The sequence below is a fragment of the Mustelus asterias genome, chromosome 11 (assembly GCF_964213995.1).
Source record: "Mustelus asterias chromosome 11, sMusAst1.hap1.1, whole genome shotgun sequence".
Lineage (NCBI taxonomy): Eukaryota > Metazoa > Chordata > Chondrichthyes > Carcharhiniformes > Triakidae > Mustelus > Mustelus asterias.
The window spans coordinates 76287282-76305748 of NC_135811.1; the positions used below are offsets into that span (position 1 = coordinate 76287282).

The window sequence follows — 18467 nt, forward strand, 5'->3', positions numbered from 1 at the left end:
TTGGTTGCCAAGTGCTTCAAGATGTCCTAATGTTGTATCTGAACCCTGTACCATTACAGGCTGAGTGGATTATCTCCATTCCAAGGAGACAGTGACACTGAGACCTTGACTAATGTCACTGCTGTTTCTTGGGAATTCGACGAGGAAGCGTTTACTGAGATCTCCGAAAATGCAAAACGTTTCATCAGCTGTTTGTTACAGAAGGATATGAGGTAAGGAAACCTTTTAACCTGAGCAGCAATGGTTTTCAACTCTGTATCCTATTCCAAGGAATGATCATCTCTTGTATCTCATCTCTTCAAGATCTAACTTCATGAATGCTGATGGTGTGGTCTTGCCAATGGTTTTGGAAAGTATGGGTAGAATTCAGTGCTGTAGGTAACAAAGAACAAAGAAAAGTACAGCACGGGAACAGGCCCTTCGGCCCAAGTTTGTGCCGACACAGATGCCTCTCTAATATTTTCTTGCCTGTGTGTGGTCCATATCCCTATTTCCTGCCTATTCATGTATCTATCTAGTTGCCTCTTAGAATCTTAGAAACCCTACAGCACAGAGGAAGGTCATTCGGCCCATCGAGTCTGCACCGACCACAATCCCACTCAGACCCTACCCCCATATCCCTACATATTTACCCACTAATCCCTCTAACCTACGCATCCCAGGACACTAAGGGCAATTTTAACCTGGCCAATCAACCTAACCCGCACATCTTTGGACTGTGGGAGGAAACCGGAGCACCCGGAGGAAACCCACGCAGACACGAAGAGAATGTGCAAACTCCACACAGACAGTGACCCAAGCCGGGAATCGAACCCAGGTCTCTGGAGCTGTGAAGCAGCAGTGCTAACCACTGTGCTACCGTGAATCCCTACAGTACAAAGGGAGGCCATTTGGCCGATCGAGTCTGCACTGACCACAATCCCATCCAGGCCCTATCCCCATGCATTCACCCTAGCTAGCCCCCCGACACTAAGGGGCAATCCAGCATGGCCAATCAACCTAACCCGCACATCTCTGGAGTGGTTTCTCTTCAGCTTTCTCAAACCCCCTACCCTCATCCCCCAATCCACCCCTTACCCTGCACCCCCACCCCCAATCCACCCCTCACCCTGCACCCCCCACCCTGCACCCTCAATCCACCCCTCACCCCCAATCCACCCCTCACCCCCAATCCACCCCTCACCCCCAATCCACCCCTCACCCCCAATCCACCCCTCACCCCCAATCCACCCCTCACCCCCAATCCACCCCTCACCCCCAATCCACCCCTCACCCCCAATCCACCCCTCACCCCCAATCCACCCCTCACCCCCAATCCACCCCTCACCCCCAATCCACCCCTCACCCCCAATCCACCCCTCACCCCCAATCCACCCCTCACCCCCAATCCACCCCTCACCCCCAATCCACCCCTCACCCCCAATCCACCCCTCACCCCCAATCCACCCCTCACCCCCAATCCACCCCTCACCCCCAATCCACCCCTCACCCCCAATCCACCCCTCACCCCCAATCCACCCCTCACCCCCAATCCACCCCTCACCCCCAATCCACCCCTCACCCCCAATCCACCCCTCACCCCCAATCCACCCCTCACCCCCAATCCACCCCTCACCCCCAATCCACCCCTCACCCCCAATCCACCCCTCACCCCCAATCCACCCCTCACCCCCAATCCACCCCTCACCCCCAATCCACCCCTCACTCCCAATCCACCCCTCACTCCCAATCCACCCCTCACCCCCAATCCACCCCTCACCCCCAATCCACCCCTCACCCCCAATCCACCCCTCACCCCCAATCCACCCCTCACCCCCAATCCACCCCTCACCCCCAATCCACCCCTCACCCCCAATCCACCCCTCACCCTGCACCCCCCACCCTCAATCCAACCCTCACCCCCCACTCACCCCCAATCCACCCCTCACCCTCAATCCACCCCTCACCCTGCACCCCCCACCCTTAGCTCAATCCACCCCTCACCTGCACCGCCCACCCTCACCCTGCACCCCCATCCCCAATCCACCCCTCATCCTGCACCTCCACCCTCACCCTCAATCCACCCCTCACCCCCATCCCCAATCCATCTACTGTCCGCTTTCTGAAAGACACTGAGGTCAATTATGGGGTAAAATATGGTGAGGGTTAAGGGGGGTGTGGGGGTGGAAATGAGGGTTGAGGTGGATTGGTGTGAGGGTGGGGATGCAGGACGGGAGGTGGATTGGGCTAAGGGTGGGGGGTACAGGGTGAGGGGTGGATTGGGGGTGAGGGGTGGATTGGGGGTGAGGGATGGATTGGGGTTGAGGATAGGGGGTGCAGGGTGAAAGGTGGATTGGGTGTGAGGGTGGGGGGGTGCCGGGTGAGGGGTGGATTGGGCTAAGGGTGGGGGGTGCAGGGTGAGGGACACTTCGAGCAAGGGTCAAATCATTAAGATGGTTGCAGTACAGGCTACTTTATCTCCTGCTCAGGGAAGAGAGAGTGAATTGGAGATAAGCCCAGACTGATTTTGACTTTGATCCACAGTCCTTTAGATGAATGCTGCAGTTCTCTTGATACAGTCAGAACAGTTTGAAGTCAGAACAGCTTGCCAGAACATCAGGCTACCAACAGCAGATTTTCTACTGCAGGAAGGCAAGAAGACTTGCCTTCAGCTAACCAGCAGAACTTCCAAAACCCAGGGAGGGAGCGAGAGAGAGACATTGCTTTCAGTCTGATGTCCCTTCTAAACTCCCTTCTAAACTAAACACTACACTGCTGCCAGCCAAAAACAGAAAATGAAACTTTGAATTCCCTAGGAAGAATAAAACAATTACCAGAGCCCATGACCTTCCTCCTAACAATGCAGGACCATAAAACCAATCCCAGAGTAAACATAAACAAACCCCATTTAAACTGCTGAAGGAGCAATAAAAGGCCTCCTACAGACAGCCCGGCAACAATGAGAGCTACAAAGAACATGATCTATAACAAACTCTTAAAGTTCCACTGACATACACTCGGGTGACTGTGCAGAGTCTGCACCTTCTCCCTGTGTCTGCGTGGATTTCCTCCCACAGTTCAAAGATGTGCAAGTTACATTGATTGACCATGCTAAATTGTCCCTTAGTGTCAGGGGGATTAGCAGGGTAAATATGTGTGGTACAGGGATAGGACCTGGGTGGGATTGTTGTTGGTGCAGGCTTGTTAGGCCGAATGGCCTCCTTCTGCACTGTGGGGATTCTGTGACTTCCCCACCACCTCTCTTGACCCATTCAGTGTCTTTAAATGATCAGAGTTCTTATCTGCTGTCCAGGTTATGGGTAACAGAAATTACCTCCAAATACACACTGAGAAGCCCCTGCTGCAAGCTTCACTGCCTAGTCATTGGCTCCGTCCCTCTCGCTGCCAACTGTCCGAGACTGAACCAGACTCCATGCAACTTTGGTGTCGTATTTGACTCTGAGAAAGCTTCCAAACACACTTCTCTGCCAGACTATTTCCACGTCCCCACCATCACCCACATCACTCTCAGCTCATCAGCTGCTGAAGCACCTTTTTCATGCCTTTGTTATTTCTAAGTTTGACTATTCCAGTGCACTCCTGGCCAATCTCCAACATTCTACTCTCTGTAAACCATCATCCAAACTCTCCAAGTCCCATTTGCCTATTATCGCTGTGCCCCCTGGCCTATATTGGCTCCTGACTAAGCAACAAGGAGGTCTTGTGGCACAGTGAGTAGTGCTCTGCCTCTGAGTGAGAAGCTCTGGGTATGAGTCCCATCGCAGCACTTCAAGGCCAAGGGGGTGAGTGTCAACCTGCAAAATCCTTCCAAACTCACCAATAGCTGGTGGTAAGAGTAGGAAAGACCCCTGATCAGCCATGTTTGATGCAGAGTGGAGCCCCTCAAGCTATAAGCCCCTGGTGACAGACTAACAACCTTATCCAGGAATTACTAGCTTTGGAAACAGACAAAGGTCTGGCTTAGTGCATCATTAGGTGTGAGAAGAAAATTGGAATTGGACTAAGCAGCACCTTGATGTCATAATTCTCTTGCTAGTTTTCAAATCACTCCATGGCCTCACCCTCCCTATCTTTGTAATCTCTTCAGCCCCACACCCTCTGAGTTCTCTGTAATTCTAGCCTCATGAACAGCCTGATTTTAACCTCGAGGCCTTAAGGCCTTTGTGGCCTTGACTTCAGTGGCCTGAGCTCTGGCATCCCCTTCCTAAACCTTGTCAACCCTCTACTTCTCTTTCCTCCTTTAAGATACTCCCTAAAATCTACTTCTTTTGATCAAGCTTTGGTGACCATCCCTGCTACCTCCCGATGTGTCTCTGTGTTCACAATGACCCTGTCTAGTGCTTTATCGGAACAAATTGTTGTACTGGTTGCTGTCTATGCGTGTTAACGTGATATGATTCATGTTTCCAGTCTCTCGCCATGTACAAAATATTCCACTTTCCTACCAAATTGGGAAACTTTACAATTCCGCACATTGTATTCCAGCTTCTACATTCTTGCCCACTAACTTAACTCTTCTTTCCTTCCTTGCATTGTGCTCATGGCTTTACTGTTCCTTCTCATTCCATTTAGTCAGAAAACTTGGGTACGTTACACTCTGGGTGGGGAGAGAGTGCTTTGTAATGGCTGAAGGTCCAAAGATGTGTGGGTTAGGTGGATTGGCCATGCTAAATTGCCCCTTAGTGTCAAGGGGATTAGCTAGGTTAAGTGTACGGGGTTATCATAGAAATCATAGAAACCCTACAGTGCAGAAAGAGGCCACTCGGCCCATCGAGTCTGCACCGACCACGATCCCACCCAGGCCCTACCCCCATATCCCTACATATTTACCTGCTAATCCCTCTAATCTACGCATCCCGGGACACTAAGGGGCAATTTAGCATGGCCAATTAACCTAACCCGCACATCTTTGGACTGTGGGAGGAAACCGGAGCACCCGGAGGAAACCCACGCAGACACAAGGAGAATGTGCAAACTCCACACAGACAGTGACCCAAGCCGGGAATCGAACCCAGGTCCCTGAAGCTGTGAAGCAGCAGTGCTAACCACTGTGCTACCGTGCCGCCCAAAAATATGATGATTTAAGAATCATAGAATCCCTACAGAGCAGGAGGGGGCCATTTGGCCCATCGAGCCTGCACTGACAATGATCCCACCCAGGCCCAATCCCTGTAACCTCACCTATTTGCCCTGCTAATCTTCCTGACACTAAGGGGCAATTTTAGCTTAACCAATCAACCTAACCTGCACATCTTTGGACTGTGGGAGACACATCTTTGGACTGTGGGACTTATGGGGATAGGGGCTGGGTGGGATTGTGGTCGGTGCAGACTCGATGGGCTGAATGGCCTCCTCCTGCACTGTAGGATTCTATGATTCTATCTAAGGTTGTGCCCTACCCTGACAGTTATGGTTAAAGAAATGCGTGTCTTTATTATCTCATTCTGCATTTAGGAAACGATTAACCTGCAGCGGCTGCCTCAAACATCCGTGGCTACAGAGCACAGAGCAAGGAGGTGCCAAGACACTGTCGAAGGAGAGAATGAGACGTTTCCTAGCGAAGCAGAAATGGAGGGTAAGAACCTGACCACTAAATTAAAAAGTGCTTCCCTTCTACTCACAGAGTATGATGTGCCCCCAAATAACAAGGCATTCCCTGGAATGCGGTGAGGTCGGAGAAGGATTTGATTTGATTTGATTTATTATTGTCACATATATTAGTATACAGTGTTGTTTCTTGCGTGCTTTACAGACAAAGCATACCATTCACAGAGAAGGAAAGGAGAGAATGCAGAATACAATGTTACAGTCGTAGCTAGGTGTCGAGAAAGATCAACTTAGTGCGAGGTAGATCCATTCAAAAGTCTGACAGCAGCAGGGAAGAAGCTGTTCTTGAGTCGGTTGGTACGTGACCTCAGACTTTTGTATCTTCTTCCTGACGGGGGGAGATGCTTTGATGCATCCTTCTGGTGGTTGCTTTGACCTGAGGGACAGCTGAGGAAGTGGAGGCGGGGACAGGGGTAGGTGGGAGAAGTGTGCTGCGAGAAGGCTTCCTGTGACGGCTCTGTAGCTGGTGTATTGTGCCGTGCTGGCCAGCTGGTCGCTCCTTGAACTGATACAAGGCCCAGTTCATCTTAAATATGAAATTAATTGCCGCAGTCGTGTTTCATGTTTTGCTGTATTTTGTCAAGAATATTGAATATACACCATTGACTTTGCACAGTTCTAGATGAGGATGTGTCTAGAACCATAGCTGTCATGTGAAACTGAATACCGTGAGGCGTGTTTCTCTAGAAAGAAGACTGAGGTGATCGGATGGAAGTCTTCAAAATTGTGAAGAGATTTGATAGACACAGATAGGTCCGATCTTTGTTTAAGTGAGTCAGTTTTGAGTGAGTTAAAATCTGGCCGGAAGTTTGCACTTGTGAGATTGTTGGGAAGTTGAGTATACGATGGTCACCAATAAATAATAGGAATCTTGGTGCTGAGAGAATGATGCAAATGTGGAACTCGTTACCACGAGGAGTATTTGAGGCAGAGTTACCCAGGAGGATGAGCACAGCTGCATCTATTCTTTCATGGGATGTGGGCATTGCTGGAAAGGTTGGCATGTGTTGCCCATCACCAGCTGGTCTTGAACTGGGTAGCTTGCTAGGCCATTGTAGAGTAAAGGAGGCAGTTAAGAGTCAGCCATATTGCTGTTTTTCTGGAGTCACATGTAGGCCCGAGCAGGTAACGACGGCAGATTTCCTTCCCTAAAGGACATTAGTGAACCAGGTGGGTTTTCACAACAATTGATAGTTTCATGGTCGCCATCATTGAGACAAGCTTTCAATTCCAAAATCGTTAACTGCATTTAAATTCCACCAGCTGCCATGGTGGGATTTGAGCCCATTCCCCAGAAGCATTAGCCTGAGCCTCTGGACTACTAGCCCAGTAACATTACCACTATGCCACCATCTCCCCACGTAGCATGGAGCTGTTATGCCAGAGGGCTTGTTTCTATGCTGTACGATGCGTTTTACGTTGTGGTTGCATTCCTGGAACTTGCAAGTCTAAGTGAACCATTTTAATGTGAATTATGGATTCCTAGAGGAATCCACGTTAAAGCTGGAGTTAGGTTTCTTCTCACCCAGAAGATACAGTGTACAAGTAGATTTCAAGAAGAAATTAGATATAGCCCTTGGGACTAAAGGGATATGGAGGGGGGAAAGGGGAGGGGGATCAGAATGTTGAATTCGATGATCAGCCATGATCGAAATGAATGGTGGAGGAGGCTCGAAGGGCCGAATGGCCTACTTCTGCTTCTAGTTTCTATGTTTTTAAATATCATACCATGTATGTGCAGCATCGTGCCTTTCTAGCTGAAATAGCTTGCAAGATAAAATAAGTCACTCGGTACAAAACAAACCCTGTGTAAATTCAATTTAAATAATACTCAGCATCCTCGAAACACTTTGAACCACCCGATTTCAGTGCAGCAGCAAGCACATTACCAGCATCGACTGGGCATCCCTGGCTCATGTTGAAAAGTAATTTAAAAGTCTCACCTACAGCAGGCACTCCTGAAACTCCAAAATTTCAATCAAATTTAAATCCAGCCCTTTGCTTGAATAAAATCAACTCTGGCATAGGATGCCTCCTGAGTTTAAATGTTATTAAATCAATGCTGCCCCTAACACTGAGAAAGTAATTGGTAGCTCTTTCAGAAAACCCACCCAAATGTGATGGGCTGAATGGCCACACCCTGTGCTCTTTGATTTGATTTTGTCTCAGTCGTGTCCCCCGCCCCCACTGCAGTGATTGGGCATTGATTTACAAGTTTTAAATGGATATTTCTTCCCTTCTTTTCATTTTAGAAAGCGGGGAAGGCGCTTCTCGCAGTCAAGAGACTAGCCTTGCCATTGAACAAAGCGGACAATGCAGAATCTGCACCCACATCTCAGGATAAAAATGGTAAGCCATTCATAGAAAGGACCGCTATTCAGTCCAGTGTAACTGTGGAGCTGCTGCCTTGGTGGAGCCATCTGCTCTGATTCCCTTACTTTTCCCTCTCCATTTATATTCCAATATGAATACAAGTCCCTTTAAGTCATCGTCTAGATCAATAGCTACTTGTCATCGAATCATGGAATCACTATAGTGCATTCGGCGCATTGAGACTACACCAACTCTCCGACAGAGCATCTTACCCAGGCCCTTTCCCCACCCTATCCCCATCACCCCAGACATTTACCATGGCCAATTCACCTAACCTACACATCTTTGGACACCAAAGGGTAATTTCGCACAGCCAATCCACCTAACCAGCCCATCTTTGGACTGCGGGAGGAAACCGGAGCACCCGGAGGAAACCCACGCAGACACTGGGAGAACGTGCAGACTCCGCACAGACAAACCGGGAATCGAACCTGGGTCCCTGGCGCTGTGAGGCAGTAGTGCTAACCACTGTGCCACCTTCTCCTGAAGCATGTGTTGGCCCAGTGGCCCTCTTGCGAAAACATTTCTTCGCAATAAAAGGATACTAATAACTGATCAGTCCGGATAAATGGTGAAAATTGACAGATCCTTCACTCAGCCTTCACTTCAGTTGAATTGTTTACCCATGTTTTGGAAAATAACCCTAATACTAGCTATAACCTTGAGTGGAGCTGACATCCATAGAAACTGGTACTAAGATTATTATTCAGCAATCAACTAAAGTGTTCAGTAATTTCCTCTGGAGTATTCGCAGCCGACATGGTTTTGAGTGTGGATTGTTCAGACTGTTATAATGTGGGGAGGTCATTGGTTTCTGCCAAAGTAACACTGCCTTTTGTCTTTCACATCCCCTCTCCTCCCAATAGCAACACTCATTCTCAATTTTAAGCAGTTTTTAATAAAACTGGCTCTGTCCTATTTATCTTTTGTTGACGTGTCCATTCCCCTGTTCTGTCTGTTCATTGTTGTTCTTTAGAAGTCTTTTAATAGTTATCTCACACACTGGGTTTTCCATTCATCAAAGAGTTAAAGGTTCCTGGCATTTTAATGGCCCAAAACAATCCTCTACCTTACTTTTCCTTTTCTGGTCTATAATTTTGATGTGATCTAATATCTCAAGAAACCTGACGCCATCCCCAGGGCAAAGCAGCCCACTTGATTGGCACCCCATCCACAAACATTCACTCCCTCCACCCCCACACAGTGACAGTAGTGTGTACCAGCTACAAAATGCACTGCAGGAACTCACCAAGGTTCCTTAGGCAGTACTTTCCAAATCCATGACCACTACCATCTAGAAGGGCAGCGGATATCTGGGAATGCCACTGTGGTGAACCATCGTTGGTTCCCACTAGGTAGTACTGAGCCAGGGTCTGGCCAGTACTATGAGTATGTATATATGTTGCTGTTGGGGTTAGGGATGGGTTGTTCTACTTGTTGCTGTTGGGGTTAAGGTTGGGCTGTTACACCTGTATTATAGTTATTATGGTACATCCCAGTCGGGCTCCGCCTCCTGGGAGAGGTATAAAGGTCACTGCTCTGTCTGGGACCCCTCAGTCTGGGATCGTGTACTATACATGGTAGCTTCGTTGTAATAGTAAATAAAAGCCTTTATTTCCTTGAGCATCTCAAGCCTCGTGTGTGATAACGCGCATCAGCCACTACCCGGAGTTTCCCCTCCAAGCTACTCACCATCCTGTTTTGGAAATATATCACCATTCCTTCACTGCCATTGGGTCAAAATCCTGGAATCCCTCCTTAAATAGCACTGTGGGTGTACCTACGTCACATGGACTGCAGCGGTTCAAGAAGGCAGCTCACCACCACCTTTTCAAGGGCAATTGGAGATGGGCAATGTTGGCTTTGCCTTGAATGAATAAAAAAAAATCTACTTTGTTTGCTCTTCAACTATCTTCCTTGTTGCTAAAGTCTTTCTCTTAAATTTTTAAATATTCTTTGGGATGTGGGCATCGCTGACAAAATCCTAATTTGTCCTTGAACTAAATGACTTACTGGGACATTTTGCAGGGCATTGAAGGGTCGACCACAAATTTCTGTGGATCTGGCCAGACTATCTGAGGATGTGGGCCAGACCAGCTAAGGATAGCGGATTTTCGTCCATGCAGGACATTAATGAACCAAATGGCTTTTTTGCAGCAATCAATGTTGATTTGCTATTTGCTATTACTGAGACTAGCTTTCAATTCCAAATGTTATGAATTGAATTTAAATTCCACCAGCTGCCATGGTGAGATTTGAACCCATGTCCCCAGAGCATTAGCCTGCGTCTCTGTGCTACTAGTCCAGTGACATTGTCACAATGCTACCATCTACCCCTGGGCAATAACAAGGACAAGAGGAAAATTCCTGCCAGCAACTCAGCTGGGTAGCTGAGACATATAGCAATGAGTGATTCCTGCTCTGGACCACACTAAGCCTGTGAGGGAGCCACCGTTTGATTTTCATGCCCATGGGGTAGGAAGTGGCCAGAGTTCCAGCTCCCAATCACTCACCAATCATCCCCACCCGCAGGGAAAAGGCTCCGAGCTGGAATTTATTTTATGTGACACTAAGTGACAACCATGGAATTTGTGGCAAGGAAGTGTTTGCACCCCTCAGTCAGCTGCAGACAGGCGTCCATTGTGGTTCTTCTCAGTGGCTGCACAGTGGATGTTAACTATCATGTTCTACTTTCTTATCCTTTTCCAGTTCTGAGTCAGGATGAGCACCAGGAGGTTCTCTCTTCCTTGGATGAGCAAATTCAGAGGAAGCCATTTTTCAGCAAAGCTTTGGAGGATTTGGAGGAGGTGGAAGGTAGTGCATCCTGTCTACAGTGTCACGTTGAAGGTGAGCACTGCTGGGAGTGTTAGCCAACCTTAATTCATTCATGGGACATGGAACATCGCTGGCTGGCCAGCATTTGTTGTCCATCCCTGGATACAGTCGAATGGCTTGCGAGGCCATTTCAGAGGGCAGTTGAGAGTCAACCACATTGCTGTGGCTCTGGAGTCACATGTAGGCCAGACCGGGTAAGGACGGCAGATTTCCTTCCCTAAAGTGCATTAGTGAACCAGATGGGTTTTTCCGACAATCAACAATGATTTCATGGTCATTAGATTTTGTTTTATTGAATTCAAATTCCACCATCTGCCCTGGTGGGATTTGGACTCAGACCCCCAGAACATTAGCTGAGTTTCTAGATTAATAGTCCAGCGATAATACTACGAGGCCATTGCCTCCCCTTATCTTGCACTTTCCTCAGGAACGCAGACTAGGATCCGGGGGCACAGCCTCAGAATAAACGGACGACCACGTAGAACTGAGATGAAGAGGAATTTCTTCAGCCAGAGGGTGGTGAATCTGTGGAATTCATTGCCACAGAAGGCTGTGAAGGCCAGACCATTGAGTGTCTTCAAGACAGCGATAGATAGGTTCTTGATTGGTAAGGTGATCAAAGGTTATGGGGAAAAGGTGGCAGAATGGGGTTGAGAAACTTAATGAGCCATGATTGAATAGCGGAGCAGACTCGACGGGCTGAATGGCCTAATTCTGCTCCTATACCTTATAGTCTTATAGAGGGTTCCTTTGGAGGCTCTTGTCATTCCTTGCCTTTTTCTGCCCTGTTTCAGGTTACCCTGACCCTGAAGTGATTTGGTATAAAAATGAGGATCCGCTCACCGAGTCATCGCGCTTCCAGATCAACTATCAAGAGGACGGGAGCTGCTCGCTAATTATTACAGATCTCACGCAAACGGACTCTGGGCTTTATACATGCAAGGCGATGAATCCACTGGGGGAGCAGACTTGTTCAGCCACCCTGACTGTCTATTCACTGGATGTAATCCAACGCAGTTAGAAATGTTAGCTAACAAGCAATCCGTACGTTTATCCCCTGGAGCCCAGCCCTCAATATGACAATGGAAATAGAGACATTGAGCAAATCTGGTGAGGGACATTGATCTTAGATAATGGAGACCAGAAGCTGAATTCTACTATTTGGAATTGCCATTGGAAATGAGACTCCAGAATAATCATCGGAAAGACACTGATCAATATTGACTATTCTGCAGCCATGCACCATAGAGTAAGCCATTCTCTGAGAAAAATTCTCCCAGTGTTGAAGGTCGCATTTCTCTGGGTTTGGAGTTCTTGATTCTTTCTGAATGGATAGTCATTGTAATGAAGATGGACTATAAAGGGACCTCTAATCTCCAACACCGAGCCCATTTAGAGTAACCAAAGGGTTCTGTTATTTTCTAGACTTTGACTTTGACTAATGGCGGCATGGTAGCACAGTGGTTAGCACTGCTGCCTCAGAGTGCCAGGGTCCCAGGTTCAATTCCGGCCTTGGGTCACCGTGTGGAGTTTGCACGTTCTCCCTGTGTCTGCACGGGTTTCCTCCGGGTGCTCTGGTTTCCCTTCTCAGTCCAAAGATGTGCGGGTTAAGTTGATTGGCCATGATAAATTGCTCCTCTGTGTCAGGGGGATTAGGAGGGTAAATACGTGGGGTTATGGAGATAGGACCTGGGTGGGATTGTTGTCAGTGCTGACTCCATGGACCAAATGGCCTCCTTCTGCACTGTATATTCTAACCTTCTCATTTGTCTGTTTCTTGGGGCAACTGACCCACTGTTGTGATTTGCAGGAGAAAGCAGTTTGATTAAACATTTGGAGTCACACTTCTAGCAGTTAACAAAAACATTGTAAAGAATTGTTAAGCAGGATCACATAATGATCTAACTTTACGTGTAGCTGAATGTCACGGAGGACAGAAATCGCTTCCTGAAATGGTCCGAAGGATAGGATTTGCCATTTACAAAAGGGAATTTTATTTTTTTTGTCTGAGTCTTTTTATTGGGTGGATCGAATCAGATTTGAGTTCCAATAAAATTTATTCCTAATCTCAGCCAGGGTGAGTTGAGAGGCAGTGTGTGGAGACTGAGCTAGCAAGAGGGAGTAATACCCAATGCTCCCTTGTTGATGGTTGCCTTTAGCAGGCATTCTAAGCTCCCGTTCTCTGGGCGATAGACGCTATAGAGTACGTTTCAGCCATGTGAGAATAAGAGGTTCAATTACAATATTGCCCAAGGACAGTGAATGTTTGCAAGAATCTTCCTACTTTACCCCAGATATGGGTGGCACAGTGGTTAGCATTGCTGCCTCAGAGCTAGGGACCCGGTTTAGATTCCCAGCTTGGTTCACTGTCTGTGCGGAGTCTGCACATTCTCCCCATGTCTGCGTGGGTTTCCTCCGGGTGCTCTGGTTTCCTCCCATATTTTGAACGACGTGCTGGTTAGGTGCGTTGGCCATGCTAAATTCTCCCCCAGTGTACCCAACAGTGTGGCGATTAGGGGATTTTCACTGTAACTTCATTGCAATGTTAATGTAAGCCTACTTGTGATAATAAATAAACTTTAAACTCAAAGAAAGTGCTGAAACTTTCACAGTGATGTTATCGTCAGCACCTCAACGATGTGCGGTGGTAAATCTTGTGGCCTGGTTACGCTCTCTGTCACATCCTACACCAGAACGAGCATTAAGTGGTACACAGCCTATCTATCTGAGCAATTAGAGTTTGAGCTTTGAACCTTCCACCATAGACACCAGCAGTGTTTCAGATAAGCTGGAGTCTTGGTATGTGCAGTACATGGCCGGGTACTTCAGGGAAAAGATCAGCCACAGGCAACACTTCAAAACTGAAGTAAGTCAGTTAACTTCTCTTTCTGTAAAACAGATACTGTGGATGCTGGAAATCTGAAATAAAAACAGAAAACGCTGGGTAAACTCAGCAGAATTGGCAGTGTCTGTGGAAAGAGAAAAACAGAGTTAACATTTTGCCTGTAGAAGGATCATTTGGGTCTGAAATCTTCGGCAGGAATTTCCGGCCTCACTCGTCCCAAGGCCAGAAAATCCCACCTGAGGTCAATGGACCTTTGCATGGTCCTTGTCCCGCCCACTTCGATTCCCGTGGCAGACGGGATGGGAGAATTCCACCCTTAACTCAGTTTCTGTCCTCAGCAGGTCTGACAGCATCGTGTTTGCCCAGCGTTTTGTGTTTTTATTGACGTTTCTTTATCCCTCATCTCAGAGAACCTGGTTGGTGTAGAGAACTTGTATGGTTATTGGGATTCTATCCTTTCTCTGAATGTTGGTGCCATCTACATGATGCAACCTCCCAGTATCACTCCTCCATTGTTTGATTCCAGTTCTCTTGCATTGAAGCACTGTTCATGTAAGCCTCCACCACCTGTGTGTCCTCCACCAACCCCCACCCCCAGAAAAATTTTGAATTACATCTTGTAATCTTTCATTTTGAACTGCGACGCATTTCCAATAATGAAAGCTGTGTTTTTTTTCTTAGTTGAACCAATCATTTATTAAAACTCATTTGACTAAAATGGTGAACTTTGACCTTTCCTTTAACCTTGGCGGCACGGTGGCACAGTGGTTAGCACTGCTGCCTCACAGCGCCAGGGACCTGGGTTCGATTCCCAGTGTGACTGACTGTCTGTCTGTGGAGTCTGCATATTCTCCCCGTGTCTGCGTGGGTTTCCTCCGGGTGCCCCGGTTTCCTCCCACAGTCCAAAAGACGTGCTGGTTAGGTGCATTGGCCATGCCAAATTCTCCCTCAGTGTACCCGAACAGGCGCCGGAGTGTGGCGACTAGGGGATTTTCACAATAACTTCATTGCAGTGTTAATGTAAGCTTACTTGTGACATTAACTTTAAACTGTGTAAATGATAAGTTGAGTTGAAGTAGTATTTCACAATGAAGCGTTTTTGATGTGTTAGTTAAGAAATCATGTTTTCAACATGTAAAAATTGTCACTATTTTATTCTCGACTCTTTCAGAAATTGTAAATATTACAACACCTGATAGCCAGTAAGGTTCTGGTACAGTCACCATTATTGTGAAAATCCCCTAGTTGCCACACTCCGACGCCTGTTCCGGTAGACTGAGGGAGAATTTGGCATGGCCAATGCACCCAACCAGCACGTCTTTCGGACTGTGGGAGGAAACCGGGGTGCCCGGAGGAAACCCACGCAGACACGGGGAGAAAGTGCAGACTCCGCACAGACAGTCAGTCACGCTGGGAATCGAACCCGGGTCCCTGGCGCTGTGAGGCAGCAGTGTTAGCCACTGTGCCACCGTGCCACCAAGGTTAAAGGAAAGGCCAAAGTTCACAATTTTAGTCAATTGTATGCCTGACTCCCTCATTAATATCTGTGCATTATAAAATGAATTTATATAATGTACCCTTTAGACATGACGCAAAACATGTGTTAAACCTTCTAATGTGATTGTTAAAACCTACTGTGCCTGACTAATATAGAAAGGCCTGTGTTGTCTCTGAGATTAGGGAAACATGCTCATTGGTGATCCAATGTACACCCTCATTATCTTACACTGAAAATACTGCGGCATGTTGGAATATCAATGTTAATAGCTCTATATATTGTTGAAAATCTTGTGCACCCGCACACGCTTTCCATCATATCCTTTATTACTTTGTGTCGCATTTTGGTTCAAATTTTGTATTGATGTTTGAAAACTGAACATTTCCTATTCCGTTCTGTTGGGGGGAATCTTACCAAAAAATGGCAGCGTGTTGTTTCTGGCGTGTTTCTCTCCAGAGAAATTGCGGAAAAGAATGAAGGGGATGCGTTTCACGCCATCATATGGGTGGGGGGGTTGGGTGGTGGACGGGTTGAGGGTGGGGGCTCAACACGCCGGCATAGCCGGCTACACTGAGATCAGGGTGCCATCTTTAAAGGGCGTTCCGATCAGAACCTGAAAACGCATACCCCACAGCCCACCATGGAGGTCTCAGCAATCCAAGTCGGCATCCCTCTACCTCCTACGCCACCGTCTCGCCCCTACCCCCACCCACCACCACCACCACTCTCCCTCCACCCCACCCAACCCTAACCCCGCTCACACCCCTCCTCCCCACCTCCACAGTCGGAGTCGGCATTCCACCCCCATATCGCCCATCGCCTGCATCTGCTGCTCGTTCATCCGCTCCTGGGCTACAGTCAAATCTGAATGAATTACACCCCCCTCCGCCCATTCCCCATCAGGCTCTGGTTGGCATGGAGAACCACTGTAAATGGCGCCAGCATGCCACCATGCTGGTACCCACTCAGTATCAGGTCAAGGGGGAAGTGTGGAGAGAGTGCTCACTAATGTCATGCTAATATATTAAAATGAGCTTTCTCACACCACTCTACCAGTAAGGGGCCGGTAAGATTGGAAACTCGCCGGCAGGAATTGCAGAAACCTCCAGATTTTGAGCATGCGCCTCTGTTTCTGCAGACGGAAAGTGCCAGCTCAGAATCACCCTCATTGTGTTAACTGTCACAGTGCAATTGCAGAGTCCAGGCACAAGGTGACTCTGTAGAGCAACATATACCCACCATGCTGTTGGCCAATATAGCTTGATCAATGTAGGCTTTGTTTTTATTTAGTATTCATTGCAAAGGTTGTTTGGAACAAGGAAATTCAGAAGATTCAATGGGTTTTCTTCACCTGAACCTGCATTAAGGCACATTCGTTCCAGTTTTGATAGAGAACATTGATACACTTCATGCAAAGATAATCTAATTGTATTACGTTTTAGAAATGTAGAAACTAGAAGCAGGAGTAGGCCATTCGGCCCTTCGAGCCTACTCCACCATTCATTTTGATCATGGCTGATCATTGAATTCAATATCCTGATTTCCCCCCTACCTCCCATATCCCCTGATCCCTTTAGCCTCAAGAGCTATATCTAATATCTTCTCAAAATCAGACAACGTTTTGGCCTCAAGTACTTTCTATGGTAGTGAATTCCACACATTCACCACTCTCTGGCTGAAGAAATTTCTCCTCACCTCAATTCTGAAAGGTTTACCCCTTATCCTGAAACTATGACCCCAAGTTCTGGACCTCTCCACCATTGGGAACATGCTTTCTGAATCTACCTTGTCTAACCCTGTTAGAATTTTATAAGTGTCTATGAGATCCCCTCTCACTCTTCTAAACTTCTTTGAATATAATCCTAACCGACTTAGTCTCGCTTCATTTGACGGACCTGACATCCCAGCAATCAGCCTGGTAAACCTTCGCTGCACTCCCTCTATAGCAAGGATATCCTTCCTCAGATAAGGACACCAAAACTGCACACAATACTCCGGGTGTGGCCTCACCAACACCGAATACAATTGCAGCAAAACATCCCTACCCCTAAATTCAAATCCTCTCGCTATGAAGGCCAACATACAAAGAATAAAGAACATTACAGCACAGGAATAGACCCTTCGGCCTTCCAAGCCTGCACTGACCATGCTGCCCGACTTAACTAAAACCCCCTACCCTACCGGGAACCATATCCCTCTATTCCCATCCTATTCATGTACTTGTCAAGACGCCCCTTAAAAGTCACTACTGTATCTGCTTCCACGACCTCCCCCGGCAACAAGTTCCAGGTACCCATTACTCACTGTGCAAAAAATCTGCCTCGTACATCTCCTTTAAACCTTGCCCCTCACTCCTTAAACCTGTGCCCCCTAGTAATTGACTCTTCCACCCTGGGAAAAAGCTTCTGACTATCCACTCTGTCCATGCCTCTCATAATCTTGTACACTTCTGTCAGGCTCCCCTCAACCTCCGTCGCTCCAGTGAGGACAAACTAAGTTTCTCCAAACTCTCCTTATAGCTAATGCCCCCCATGCCAGGCAACATCCTGGTAAATCTTTTCTGTACCCTCTCCAAAGCCTCCACATCCTTCTGGTAGTGTGGCGACCAGAATTGAACACTATATTCCAAGTGCGGCCTAACTAAGATTCTATGAAGCTACATTTGCCTTCATATTCCATAAAGCTGCATTATGCGCAGGTACAGGAGGCAGTAAGACGCTGCATTTGCCTTTCTTACTGCCTGCTGTACCTGCGCACTTACTTTCAGCGACTGATACACGAGGGCACCAAGGTCTCACTGAGTATCCAGCTCTCTCAATTTACATCCATTCAAGTAATAACCTGTCTTTTGAGGTGCAGGTTGACATTGCAATGCGATAGTTTTCAGAATCAAACCATGGGTTGCAAGGTAACCATTGGTTAAACTTTGTGCGTTGTACAAGAATGAGCTTTCCTACCTCATTGTGTGTTTAAGGAAGTGTCACAAATTACTTCTGATTAAAACAAACTATTTCCTGCTTAAGTTTGCGAAGCATCGTAAAAGACAAGGTTTGGCCACACCACTGAAAGGGTAATGGATAGCTTGGGCGGAAACATGGTTTGGACATGAACCTTATGATATATAATAGTTTGATGCAGAAGCGGTCCAATCAAGGTTTCTATCTGGTAGATTGTGATATATTAATCAGTTCAGTGGGTTACATTGTGAATTTTAATTCTGTTTCCCAGTTTTAAATTTTACGGAAAGGTACTTGCAATTCTTAACTAGAATGAGAATCACTCATACTCATCGATTCCAGGTCAAGTTTG

General features: G+C 47.3%; 1 protein-coding gene across 1 annotated transcript in view; it reads left to right on the forward strand.

Moving 5' to 3' along the window:
* LOC144500602 (myosin light chain kinase, smooth muscle-like) overlaps positions 1–13402 on the forward strand; it is an 86062-nt gene extending 72660 nt beyond the window's left edge. The window contains exons 13-17 of the mRNA XM_078223783.1: positions 60–212; positions 5455–5575; positions 7860–7956; positions 10690–10827; positions 11610–13402. Coding sequence (XP_078079909.1) covers positions 60–212; positions 5455–5575; positions 7860–7956; positions 10690–10827; positions 11610–11836 — 736 coding nt within the window. The 3' untranslated portion in view covers positions 11837–13402. The remainder of the gene's footprint in view (positions 1–59; positions 213–5454; positions 5576–7859; positions 7957–10689; positions 10828–11609) is intronic.
* The last annotated feature ends 5065 nt before the right edge of the window (positions 13403–18467 follow it).